Source organism: Synchiropus splendidus, chromosome 3, assembly GCF_027744825.2.
Source record: "Synchiropus splendidus isolate RoL2022-P1 chromosome 3, RoL_Sspl_1.0, whole genome shotgun sequence".
NCBI lineage: Eukaryota > Metazoa > Chordata > Actinopteri > Syngnathiformes > Callionymidae > Synchiropus > Synchiropus splendidus.
In genome coordinates, this window is record NC_071336.1 from 30,832,950 (window position 1) to 30,846,195 (window position 13,246).

The 13,246-nt window shown below is 44.7% G+C and overlaps 1 protein-coding gene across 4 annotated transcripts in view; it reads right to left on the minus strand.

The window, feature by feature from the left end:
• Positions 1–13,246, minus strand: part of LOC128755265 (uncharacterized) — a 14,360-nt gene continuing 1,114 nt past the window's right edge. Inside the window, exons 2-10 of one of the 4 annotated variants that reach the window (XM_053858470.1) lie at positions 3,845–12,698; positions 3,688–3,772; positions 2,807–2,876; positions 2,602–2,713; positions 2,302–2,433; positions 1,865–1,954; positions 1,636–1,779; positions 977–1,161; positions 1–902 (exon numbers count right to left, since the gene is read on the minus strand). In XM_053858470.1, coding sequence (XP_053714445.1) covers positions 734–902; positions 977–1,161; positions 1,636–1,779; positions 1,865–1,954; positions 2,302–2,433; positions 2,602–2,713; positions 2,807–2,876; positions 3,688–3,772; positions 3,845–12,697 — 9,840 coding nt within the window. In that variant the 5' untranslated portion in view covers position 12,698 and the 3' untranslated portion in view covers positions 1–733. Of the gene's footprint in view, positions 903–976; positions 1,162–1,635; positions 1,780–1,864; positions 1,955–2,301; positions 2,434–2,601; positions 2,717–2,806; positions 2,877–3,675; positions 3,773–3,844; positions 12,699–13,246 lie in introns of all 4 variants that reach the window. The other 3 variants (XM_053858469.1, XM_053858468.1, XM_053858467.1) reach the window with 3 other exon arrangements.

Genomic DNA, 13,246 nt, shown 5'->3' on the forward strand with positions numbered 1-13,246 from the left:
TATAAATCATTTTAGACAGCACATTTGTCTGAAAGCAATCGTTAAAATGAGAAGGAAGACAAACAGTAATGTGGCAAAAGCAAAGTCGTGTGAGAATATAGTGAAATCAAACAAGTGTTAGGGATATTAAAAATGCTGTATGCATGAATCTACATAAGAAGATTTACAGGTAATGTGGTGTAACTAACACGGTTAAAAAAGCTTTACACAACATATGGCCGGAACATAATTTCATGTCACACATCAATTCAGGCACAAACGAAGAAGACAGCTATGGTGTGATTAAAAACAACAGTACATGCTCTCATAACCAGGATATGGCTCCAAGAGAAAGTAAAGCACATGATTAATGCCCACGCTACAAAACTAACTCACGTTTCTTCAGTCAGGCAAGAGACACATCATTTCAGATGATATATTTGAAACATTACAATAAATCGTGACAGAAGACGGTTATAAAATTGGCGTTGCTTGAACACAACTATGAGAGTTTAAATGTCGAAACATAGTTTATATAACGCGAGGAGTGATTAGTGGGGTGTTCTAAAATCAATACAAAATAATACATACTTGATAATAAAGGATACATAAATCAAAAAGGCTGCATCAGCTGAAATAAAACAACGTTGTGTTGTTCACATCCTGAGATTGAAACCAATTTGTAGATATACACAGATTTTTATGCAAATTTAGGTTGAGGCCATTCATCGTCCGCAGAGCTCGTCCTTCAGCGTCATACTGATGCCGTCTTTGGGGCGGGAGACTTTGTTCCGCTCACAAAGTTATACACCAAAAACTGAGAGGTGCCAAAGTACTGTGTGGCAAATAATTTCCCGTCCGGCGTCGGGTCGGAGAAGGCGATCTCATCCTTACTCAGGTAGGAACCATAAATAAAGTTGTTCCTGCAGAGAAGAACATAGTGTTTGTTTTGAGTCTTGACTTTTGGCCAAAATACTTCAAACAGTCACGCACTGACCTAAGACACTCCAGTAGGCGTGAGGCAATGCCCTTGCGCCTCATCATGCTGACCACCCAGATGCGGCTGATGCCGCAGATGGCTGGCTCAGGTTTGGTGGAGCAGCACCAGGCTCTCTGCCGTTCAAACATCACCTTTTCTCTTTCAGAACCCTCTGGAGCAGGATCCTCGATTACCCTGTAGCCCTGAGAGCAATGTAGAGCATGTGAGGTTATTGCACAATGATCGATACACCAACACAGGTCTATGAATTAAATTCCAATTGTCGTGAAGGTCAAAGGGGGTACAGCTGGGAACTTGGAACACAATATACAGATGGACACACAGATCTTCTTCACCCACAAGGCGTGACGTGTTGGTGTCCTGCAGTAGTGTCAGGAACAAGTTGGCAATTTTATGAAACCATTGATTTGAATATTTGTTGAACAAAATTCGGTGAAGTATTTTCTAGGGCCCAAACAATGCTCCAGGTCAAATACCCTGTATGTGTCAGTATGAAATGGCTCTTGACACGTAATCAGACCGCGATATTTATGATACATTATATATATATATATATATATATATACATATATATATATATATATATATATATATACAATGCAACATTGTTCATATTTCTGCGGAAGACATACATGTATGACAGAGGAGTGACTCACTTCTTGAATGTGCTCAGCTATGAGACAGCCTGCCACTTTCTTGTCGTTAGTGATGAAGAGGAAGGTTTTGGTCTTAGAAGGGCACTTGGTCTCCACCTGCTGGAAACCAAGGTCATTGTCCACCATCTCTCGGATCTCTTCAACCTAACAAAGAGTTCACATTATTATTGTTGACAACACAAAAAATGTCACACATGTCCCAATAGATTAAAGAAGGAACTGACTGTACCTTCTTTATAGCGTATTTAGGATCATCTGGGAGCACTAGAATTATTTTTCCATCAGGAAATTCATTCAGTATCCTTTCTTTTTTCCATCCCTGCAAACACAAAAACACATAGAACAGAAGATACTTGTGTCATTAATTTAAACAAATTTGCATTTATTTTTGCCAAAATAGCCGGTAAAAGAGAAGACAAGGAAAAGAGAGTCTTTAACAATAAAAAAATATGACTGTTTCATTGCAACTTGGATAGAAATATGAACAAACTTAGACATTTCTGCCAATAATGAATGTTAAAACGGAATAAATTGTAGCCATGACAAATCACCTCTTTAACACAAAAGTGATGGCATCCACAATGAACAAATCAAAGAGGCAACAAAACGTATGTCGAGATAATGAGTCAGTCCTCCACCAACAGTGTTGTGTGTCACTTTTCTTACAATGTATTTGACGGCGCTGATGAACTGATTGTGGAAGAGCAAGTGTTGAGATTCATCTTCGGGGTTTGCAGCCGAGTAGAGCATCCCACATACATTGCAGGCGACAGCACCAAAGTGCTTCTGTCCAGCATCCTGAGGGAAAGCGGAAATAAAGGTGTCACACAGAGCATCACCACCTAGTCAACTGATGTGGTGAGGTGAAGTCTAAGTCTGACCGCAGGTGAGGTTACTCCTCTACCACTTGTTGCTCCAGATATAATTCAGCAAACCACCTCAGGTGAGAGTAACCTATCCACTTACGATGATTGTTTGGGAGCTGTCTTTATCGGCTTCTTTTAATTTCCTCACTTCTTTTTGCAGAGCGGCGTCAGAGAGAGGAGTCTCTCCATCCCGTGCTCTTGTTGTTGCACTGCTTCTAAATACAAAGCGGTAATACAGTTAGTAGAACACCGGAGAATTCTGAGGATTAAGCTGTATTGTACTGTGGTGAGGAGGCCAGCCTTACAGCTCATCAGTGGTGTCAGATGTCGTCTCTGGTTTCTGGTGTGTTTCAGCTGGTGCAGTAGCATCAGGCTCTGCAAGAAATGTCCATTTTAAATACAGAAAATGCACAAACAAGATGCAGCACAAAACAAAAAAGTGCTATAATTCAACACGTTTGCATTTGCGTTTAAAGGTGCAGCGCTTGGGGAAAATTAATGAATACTAGTTCCCCATATATTAACACTTTAGAAAACACATTAGAGGTTTGCTTCCACTTTCTGCTCTTTCCTGCTCACTGACCCTGTAAAATCAGATTAGATCGGGTCAGTGGACTTGGCAAAATAGTCGGCTACCAGGGGTGTGGCGAAAATTGACTAAATTGAGAGGATATTGCTCTTTGAAGTCAAATGTATAAGACGTGTGCATGACGGATAAAAACAGAACATAATCCATGCACAAAATCGTGTGCACTGTTTAAAACACAGAGCTGGTCAGAACAGCATTATGAGAAGTTAGTTGTACATTGGACAATGGATCCAGTTTCTGAGGAGTCTTCCTCTGCTGTCCAAACAGGGCTGACTGATGGCAGCCAGACTGTCTCCCCAGAAGCACTACCGCTCCGGGATGGCGTCATTTCTGCCGAGACCATCTTGTGCTGATCAGTGAGCTATCCTCAGGGGACGCACCACTGGAAACTTGGGAGCTCGGTTTATGACTCAGTGTGCACAGATTACTGTATATAGATTTCACCATTTTATTTGCCAGTAACGAAAGAGAAAGACAAACCCTGGAACTAAGATTTCATTATATTACTTTGTAATTCTAGTTTTAGAATGGCTGCCACCAATATTAAACCAAACAACATACTCTAAATGAGAACTGAAATCCCACCTGCTGAGTTACCTTCTTGTTTCGGGGTATTTTCCGGTAACTCTGAGCAGTCTGTTGGGGGCAGCGGTGTTGGAGGAGTTTGTGTGTCGCATTCACTCTAAACAAAGAAGGAGAAAAATGATGATGAAATCATTAAACAACAAGGAGGACAGAGTGACTTTGTAATTACCTTGCTTTCGCCAGCCTTTGATGCCAGAGCGGGTATTTCTTGAGGAGCTGGAGAAACACTAGCCTCAGAGTCAGCCAGTTTCTGCTCAGACGCAGCTGGCTTGGCCGTCTCTCCGGTCACTGTCTTTACAGGTGCTTCTACTGAAGCAGCATTTGACGATGTTGAAACAGATGCAGGATTCCTGGCCTGTGTTGGAGCCACAGTAGTTTTTATCTGAGCTGGTGACCTAAGCTGAGGTGACGGTGCCGGTTTCGATGAGGCAGTCGCATTGGTGACTGCTGAAGCCGCGACATTCGACTTCACCATTCTGGCAACAGTTGGTGAGGCAGATGGTTTTGACTGGACAGTGGCCGCTGTAGTCTTTGCTTGACCTGCTACCTGCCCAGCAGGAGCAGTTGGAGACGTGACCTTCGAAAGATTTTGTGTGGCTGTTGGAGGATGTGTGGCTGGTCGGGCTGTGGCACTGAACTGGGTTTTCTGCTGTGTTGGTCTGGGCACATGAGTGGGCTTCACAGACACAGGGAGGGGATCATCATCCAGTTCAAAATCATCTGGTGAATACTTGGGCCGTGGCCTATATGGTTTGTATTCGATAGGTCCTGTTTTCTTAGCATTTACACCATTGGGCATGGGAGGCGGTACAGCAGGAAGTGTCCTTTTACCTGACCCTCGGGTGACCTTTGGGGCAGGCTTCGAAGGAGGAGTAGGAGTTGGAGGAGTCGGAGGAGGAGCACTCTTAGCGCTTTTGGCCCTGGTACTTTGTCTCGTTGTTCTTGTGTTTGGGGCCACGGGCGGTGCAATCTCAATTTTGGCAGGTTCCACTTTTGAAGGTTCTGTCTTCGAGGGGCTTTCTTTAGAGGTTTCTGTACTGGCTGGCTGGGGAACCTCGGTTTTAGGTGTTTCTTTTTCTAGAGGCTCTGGGATTGAGATCTCAGGCTCTTTCTGTGTAGGTGTTGCAGGCTTGCAGCTTGTAGAAGAAGTTGGCTGTGGCGTTGGAGAAGGACTTGCTGTAGTCACAGTATTGACAGTGAAGGGCGACGGCACAGTCAGGGGCAACTGCCAGTCCATGTCGGAAAACATCTGATTGGCCTGGTCTGACTTGAGCTTCTTCATGCGCGCCCATGACATCTTCTCTCTCTGTAGCTCCACCTGTCTCAGCCTCTGATATCGTGTTAGCTTTTTCTTCTCATAGACCTTCAGCGGCACTGAGACCTGGCTGACAAAGAATCGTCTTTTGGGTGCATCTGCGGCAGGCTTGGGTTCAGCCGAGTCAGCAGTTGAAGGTTGTTCTGCGGCTGTCTCCTCAGCAGGTGGTGGCAGCACCGGGTCGGATTCTGGTGCAGCAGGAGGCTGAACATTGACTGCAGCAGGTTCCTGAGGAAGAACAGGTTCCAGCTTCTTGACGGTGTCAGCTTTGCTCGCAGCTCTCTTTTCCTCTTCTATTCTCTTCAACAGCGTGCTGTCTGTAGCAATGTCATCTGCTATCTCCTGACAAAGAGCGAGGAGGTTCAACTGCTGCCTGTTGGGCGTCCTCTTTGAGGCAGCTGCCTTCTGCTCGGCGAGAGCTGCCAGACGAGCTTTAGTTTTGGCTTGCGTGTTCATCTCTTGTTTCTTGGGTTTCTCCACCTCGGGAGCCTTTTCCTCAGTGTCTACCTTCATGACTGAGCCGTTTTCTGTTTTTGTACTTGCGGTGTCACTTTTGGTTTCTGTAATCTGTTCCGCAGGTTTAGGCTCTGGTGTCGGTTCAGGTCGTTTTTCTATTATTGATATGTCACTGTCCTCCTCGTTGTCCTCTTCTGCAACTACAATCTCACGACCAATTTCAATGTACTCCATCATCTGCACCTCTTCTTGTTGCACCTCAACATTGGGCAGTTGGTTGCTCGGATCAATAGTATCTTCTGCAATCGCTGACACAGGAATTTCACTTGGTGCCGCTGCACTCTGACTTTCAGGTGCCATCGTCTCTCCAATGTCATCTGAGGTTCGATGCTGCTCACCATCAGCATCTGGGACACAGGTTTGCTGATCTTCCAAAGCCAATCCTCCCACAGAATCGCTAGGAGCATTCAACTCCTCAGACAGGCCAGATTCAGCTGCAGCTTGTGTGATGATGTCAAAGTGGATTTGACTGTCTGGCACTGGTTCCAAGATCACATACTGCTCTGATGTTGAGTCAGGTAAAATATGTGTAGTTTCGCTTTGCTCTTGAAACTCTGAAGACACACCTGGGGGGTAAATATACTCACACAATTCACTTTGTGTTGATTCAACCATGTTGTTAGGACTATTAGGTGTAACTTCTTTGGCATCCAGAACAGCAGTAGTTTTCTCTGACTGTGCAAGTAAATTACTTTCTGGAGGAATGGTGGACTCAACCTCCATTTCCATAGGCTCTTGGGTTTCCCCATCTACCGTGTGACTCACAGCCATCGACTGGGCTTCAACTATAGATACCTTATGCAGTTCCTGCACCTCAGTCGTGGCTTCTTGATTGGGCTGTAGCATCTCTGTTGTTGAAACTTGTTCCACCTCCTGCTTCTTGTCCGATGTTGCGAGGTTCATATCCTGCATCTCACTCACTGGTTGTCCGATAAGTTGCAGCGTGCCACCAGGTGTTTCTTGGTTCAACTTCTGGCACCCAGCTGATGAAGTTTCATCAACTTGGTGTATAGCAGTGAAAGAATCTCCAGTTATCTCATGTGCCTCAACAGCAGTGCCTTGGATCATTTGCTCCGTCACACTTACTGAATCTTCAGTTTTCAATCCTCTGTCCATCTGTGGTATCACTGTTGGTAAGCCTTGACTCAACTGTTGCATGTTAGTGGCCGAGCCACTGTTAACTGGCTGCATATCAGGTTTTGTATCATTGTTAGTTTGCTGAATTTCGGGCATTGGACCTTCACATATTTCTTGAATCTGATTGGTCACATATTTGCTTGTCTCTGGCACTTCAGCAATAGCGCATGTGTTTAATGGCATGATATTATTCGATCCACCTTGGTTTGCTTGCAGTACTTCAGCTGTTGACTTTTCAATCATCTCCTGTCCACTGGCTGTCACATCATTTGATTTGAGTTGCATCCCAGTAGATTCATCAGTAACAGCTTGGTTTAGATGATGCATCTCAGTTTCAAAACTCTGGCTAATCTGCTGTTCTTCAGTTGCTAATTTTTCGATCAGCTGTTGCACCTCAGTAGTGGACCCTTCCATTGTTTGCTGCACCTGAGTTGTAGATCCTACAGACATCTGCTCCACCTGAGCTGTAGATCCCTCGATCATCTGTTGGACCTCAGTCGTAGATCCTTCAATCATCTGCTGGACCTCAGTTGTGGACCCTTCCATCGTTTGCAACACCTCAGCTGTTGATCCTTCAATCATCTGCTGGACCTCAGACGTAGTTCCCTCAATCATCTGTTGGACCTCAGTCGTAGATCCTTCAATTATCTGTTGGACCTCAGTCGTAGATCCTTCAATCATCTGCTGGACCTCAGTAGTAGATCCTTCAATCATCTGCTGGACCTCAGTTGTGGATCCTTCCATCGTTTGCAACACCTCAGCTGTTGATCCTTCGATCATTTGCTGCACCTCAGTTGTGGGCCCTTCCACCATTTTCTGCACCTCAGCTGTTGATCCTTCAATCATCTGCTGCACCTCAGTTGTAGACCCTTCCACCATTTGCTGCACCTCAGTTGTAGATCCTTCGATCACATGGCACACTTCTGTTGAAGACCCTTCGACCATTTGCAGCACCTCAGTGGTAGATGCATCCATCATCAGTGCCTCACTTGGAGATCCTTCAGTCATCTGCTGCACCTCAGTCGTAGATCCTTCAGTCATCTCCTCTGCCTGAGTAATAGCTGCTTCATTCATTAACTGCACCGCACTAACCTGCTGCACATCAACTGACTGATCCGGGCTGTTCACATCTTTCTCAGCAGCATCTGTTATAAAGTCCTGTGCGTCAGCAGGAAAAGCAAATGCTGTATGTTGTGCCTCTGGCGTTGGATGCTGGATTGTTGGTTGCATCACAGCGATCACATGTTTCTTTATTTCTGGCATGTCATCAATTGATTGTCTCAATTGCAGCATCTCTGCTGGTGATTCTTGGATCTTCTTTGGGGCCGTAGTTGATTCTTGAGACAGATACTGCATCTGACTTGATAATTCTTGGTTTGTGTCGAGCAGCTGACTTGTGGAATCTTTGTTTGTCTGCTTCAGCTCATCTTCAGTCTGTTGTAAAGCATGCATCTCAGTTGCTGCAATAGTGTTTCTCTGCTGCAGCTCACCTGCTAAATCCTGATTCACTTTCCATACGTCACCTGTTGAATTTAAGCCCCTTTGCTCTGTCTCACTTGCGGGCTCTTGATTCATCTCACTAGATACGTCTCTGCTCATTAGCTCCAAGTCAGGTGTTGAATCTTCATGCATCTTCTGCACACTTGCACTCTGTATGTCAAGAAATGACACACCAACATGCCTTTCAATAGCTTTTGGAACATCTTCATCTTTGTCACATTCCGGACTGCTTATGGGTTCATACACCATCTCGTGCTCCAGTGTATCAAAAGTTGACTGGTTATCCACCGGTCTGTGCTCTTCAGGGAGATACGATTCAACTTTGGGACCAACTAAAGCAGACACTTCTTCTTCTTCTTTATATTGTCCTCCAATATTTAGATCATTTGTATCAGCAGAGATAACAACAGTCCCCACTTTTTCTTCACGCATTGCTGTTTCCAATGGCATCGTCTCTGTAATCCTCCTACCTTCCTGAGTGTCAACAACATTCGACTTTAACATTTGATTACTTTCTTCTGTTCCATCAGCTGACTCCTCCATAGGCAAAGGTGCCTCAACTGAAACCGTATCAGCAACGATAACTTGCTCACAGATATCTGGCATCACAGGTACTTTTCCAGCAGAACAGATTTCTGTGGGGATCGAATACATTTTGACATCCTCCCGACTCAGACTGGTTGAGTTTGTTGGATCCAATACAGCTACAACAACATCCCCTGAGGTACTTTCTTGAAGATGAGCAGAGGACACCTCTGCCTCCATATTTGCTTCATCTCCTGGAACATGTTCATTGGTATCCGTCTCAAGACTTTCTGCATTCGTTGGGTCCACTTCACACTCTCTACCAGATGCAAGCTCAGTTATCTCATTGATTTCCGGTTGGGGAGAACAATTAACATCCTGGTAGGGAGCCAATTCTATATTGACTCCATCCACACGTTGACCGCCATCCATCTCCGAAATCCTCGGGGACAATTGTTCCTTTACTGGTTCACTTTCATGGGAGAGTTCACTGACATACTCTTGAGTTTTCTGCCCTTTTGAAACAGCAGGATTCTCCTTAGCTTGTGCTTGAGTCTCAATCTCAGGAAGATTAGCAAGGTTGGTGTCTTCAATGTCTCCACTCGCTGAACTAGAAGTCACCGGTTCAGAACATGTTGCATGCTCATGGAGCTGATGCATCTCATTTGTTTCTTGTTTAGCAGAAGGTGCTGTGACAAGGTTATACACAAACATTGCAGAGCTTTCCTTGGCTTCGCTATCAACTCCAGCACTCGCTGTACTAGATGTAACCTCTTCGACTTGATTCTCAGAGTGTGTTGTAATTTTACTGTCACAAAAGTAGTCTTCAGAAGAATGGGCTTCATTGGGGGTTCCTAGCTGCACAGCAAGAGTCTCCGCATGTAGTTGAGGTGGACGATCATTGACAACTTCACTTACAGGAGTTGCAATTATTTGTACAATCTGTGTTTTTACCATTCCAAGCGTGCTTTCGTCCTCTGTGTTACATACTCCAATCGAACTTGAGACAGGTGCTATATCTGGCTCCATGTTCCTGCGAGCCACTGATATTACAACACTCTCACAATCTACAGGTTCCGTGTCCTTTTGTGATTCACAAGCAGCCTGTTCAGGGACCTGCTGCAGTGGCATTGAGTTTTCATCATCAATGGCATTTGTCACAGGACTGATAGCGCTCATGTCAACGCCACTACCTCCAGTCATCTCAGTGATAACCTCTTTCCTGGAGGTTGCCCATTCTCCACTCACCGCCCCTCTGCTTTGGTTTTCCTCATCCATCATTGATTCAGAAGACACCTGTGTAGTCTGGGAATCCATCTCCATGTCAATTTGAGGTGCATCTGCTTGAGCCTGGCGATACTTTTGGTGGAACGCGTCATCTGATGGACCCTTTGGAAGATCAGTTGATGGCACAGTTTGATGTTCGTCACATTCTGAGGAGGGTGTGACTGTGGGTAACTCTGATGTTGACTGCTGCAGCTCCTTCTTGTCATCTACATCAAGAGGAGCCTTTTCAGTTTTAATCTCATGCGCAACTTCCACTGCTCCCTTTCCAACATGATGGGGAATTTCTGGTGTGTGATGCAGGTCAGAGAGCGTTGAAGTTTTGCTTCCAGATTTCAAGTTGATTTGACTGTTTTGGGCAATCAAACCATTACCAAGTCCAGCAGCTGACTTTACTAGTACATTGTTGTCGTCCCAGTCCTCCTGACTGTTCATCAGATCTTGGCGGGGACCTTCTGCTTCTGTTGTCGTCATACTGGTGCTTACTTGATTGCTGCCAGGAATCCCAGCCATTGATGGATAAACACTCATCTCTGACGTCTTGTGTGAATTATTTTCATTTCCAGTTGGAGGTGCCATGAAGTTCATCTCTTCATTAGCTTGAACGACTTGGTCCTTGGCCTCTTCATCATCAACATCTCCCGGGGGTTTCATTGTTGGTTCATTATAAAAGTCGTTCATTTCTTTCCCATCCTCAGGAGCCATGGGACACTCTGCCAGGAATGTGACTTCTTCTTCAACTTGCTCTTCATCAGTAACATCTATACAGCCTGGGTTTAGTTCTTTACTTTCCCCGACTTGCACATCTACAGTAGGTACTGGACAGGAGTTTTCTGGTGCAGTCATCTTCAGAATCTCCTCATTGCTTGCCTTCTCAGGTTGACAGAGAATTCTTGTATCCACAGCAATGAAAGGTGTCTCGGTGGCCGTGTCTGTGGCATTTGCAGTGACTGTGTGTGTTTGATAATTATGGTGAGGCAATGGCAGATTCATTTGACCATTTGCTGACACAGCTTCTTCCAATTTCTTTGCTTCTAACCTCACACCTGCGTCCTCCTTTAGCAGGCCTTTTGTAGTGTCCGTCAGATCATCCTCATTGTTTCCTTTTGTCAGACAGTCGTTACTCCTTGATGCTTTGCAAGACTGCTCTGGTGTCTCAATTGAATCGGGTATTAGCATTTCAGCACAACTGGAGGTCTTTTTCATCAGTTGCACTTCTACTGATGCAGCAGAGATGAGGGGAGAGTTTATGTTGTCTCTTGGGCAAGGTTGCTCTTCAGGATGCACAACACTGACTTCAACACATGAATTGATGACAGTGGCCTGCACTGGTTGAGTACTTCCACCCTCTGGACTTCCATCTGTTGCTTTAGAACTTGCCACACTCAGCTGTAGGTCCACCTCAGTGTGATTCTTGAATGTGCTTTCATTACTTGTTGGGAAATATTCATCAGTACACGTTTGGTTTTTAGTCATCACATCAAGAAGTTCATCCGAATTCACAACACCATCAGTGGGACTGCATGCAGTCTTCCAAACACACTCATGTGCTCCATCAGAGACTTCTGTCGCTGGATGTTCTTCAAACGTCTCTGCCGACTTAATCTCTAGAGACGGCAGATTTTCGTTTGTCTGACTTTGCAGGTCACTTTCGGAATCTTTAGTCAAATTCGCAACATTCTCCAGTGTTCCATCTTTTGTTGGATTTTCGACCGCATGTCTAGTGCCTGTTATGGAATCACACACAGCCCTGGCTTCAGGGATTTTACTGGACTCCAATATTGCGATCTCTTCACAATGATTTTCTGGGTTGCAGCTTCCACCCACAGCATTAACATCTTTCTGACACACCAAAGCTCCCCCAGTCTGTGGGCACTCTTCTGTTTTGGTATCCTGACTAATGTCATCACAAATGGTCTCCCTTTTCTGACTCATCCCATTTTCTGGTCTGTTGTGGATGTCAACATGTCCATCGTCCTGTTTCTCAGGTTCAAGTCTTTGGTTCGACTTGTTCGGACAAAAGCTTTCCACCAACAATGAATTGTTTTGACCTTTGACACATTCAGCATATATTCCTTTCAATAATGTCCCAGAGTTGGATGCTACTTGAGCAGCTTTTTCGAATTGTGCACCCAAAGATGTGAAGTCAGAGGACGCAGCTTCAGACACTAAATTTGATTCTGTTGTGTTGTTGTAGCTCACTCGTCTCTGAGCGTCAGTCTCAGGCTGAGGAGCTTCTTTTATCTCATGTGTGATGCCAGACGGAACAGCTGACAAACTCTGACCCTGCACTTGCACTTCCAACTCAGTTTTGGGTTGGTCTTGAACCTGGCTTGAATACATGCACTTATCCATGTCATCCCTCTGAGTGGCAGGGTTAACTTTACCATCAATCCGACTAAACTCATCTTCAGACGTTGAGAAGGCGTATGCTGGCGCTTCACCAGGGGAGGCACTTGCGGCTTTGAGGAGCTTGGCTTTTTTGTGAGGCGGATATGAAATGGTTTTGCTGGAGTCGTAAGACGAGAGTGGCTGATTTGATGAATTGGCAGGTTCATTCAACTCTTCTGATAGTTTTTTCTTGACACGAGGAACTGCAGTAATGTCTTGCATACTGGCTTCGTTAAGAGACTCACTGATGGCGGCTGGTGCTGTGTGAGATTGCAGAACATCGCCATCGTCGTCCAACTTTGGAATCTTGGGCTGTGAGTCAAGTGGAGATGATGGTCTCTTTGGGGCTGGCATTCTGTAAATGATATGGGGAATAGTGTGTTAGTAAAGGGGAATTACCATAAATCAATCACATAAAGTTTTCAATTGAATTACATTTAGAGGTTAAACACATGCATAAAAAAATTGGACTAAAGTAACCAAAGATAATCTATTTCTCGCATCTCTCACCTGTGAGACAAATACACTAATACAGTATATTCCTAACACTAACTCTTCCCACTCAAATGTCTTCAGACTTAAATTATAACTTTAAAGTTATATGATTATACAATACAAATTGCTGCTCAAATGTTTATTAATGACAACATCTGGATGGCTGATAAGATGAAAATGAAAGGAACATGGTAGCGTTCTGAACCTAGACCTGCATGATACAAGCACACTCCTGAATTTGACACTGAAGTCCAGTGACTACTCATGGGACGTAGGACATTCACACACTTATCAGGAACCTTATTGTGAGATAGATGGCTCTTTGCAGCCAAAGAAATTATGCCAATTACAACCTGCTAATTGAGCATTCAACGATGCAATGCCCTAAACGGCAAACCATGACGCCAT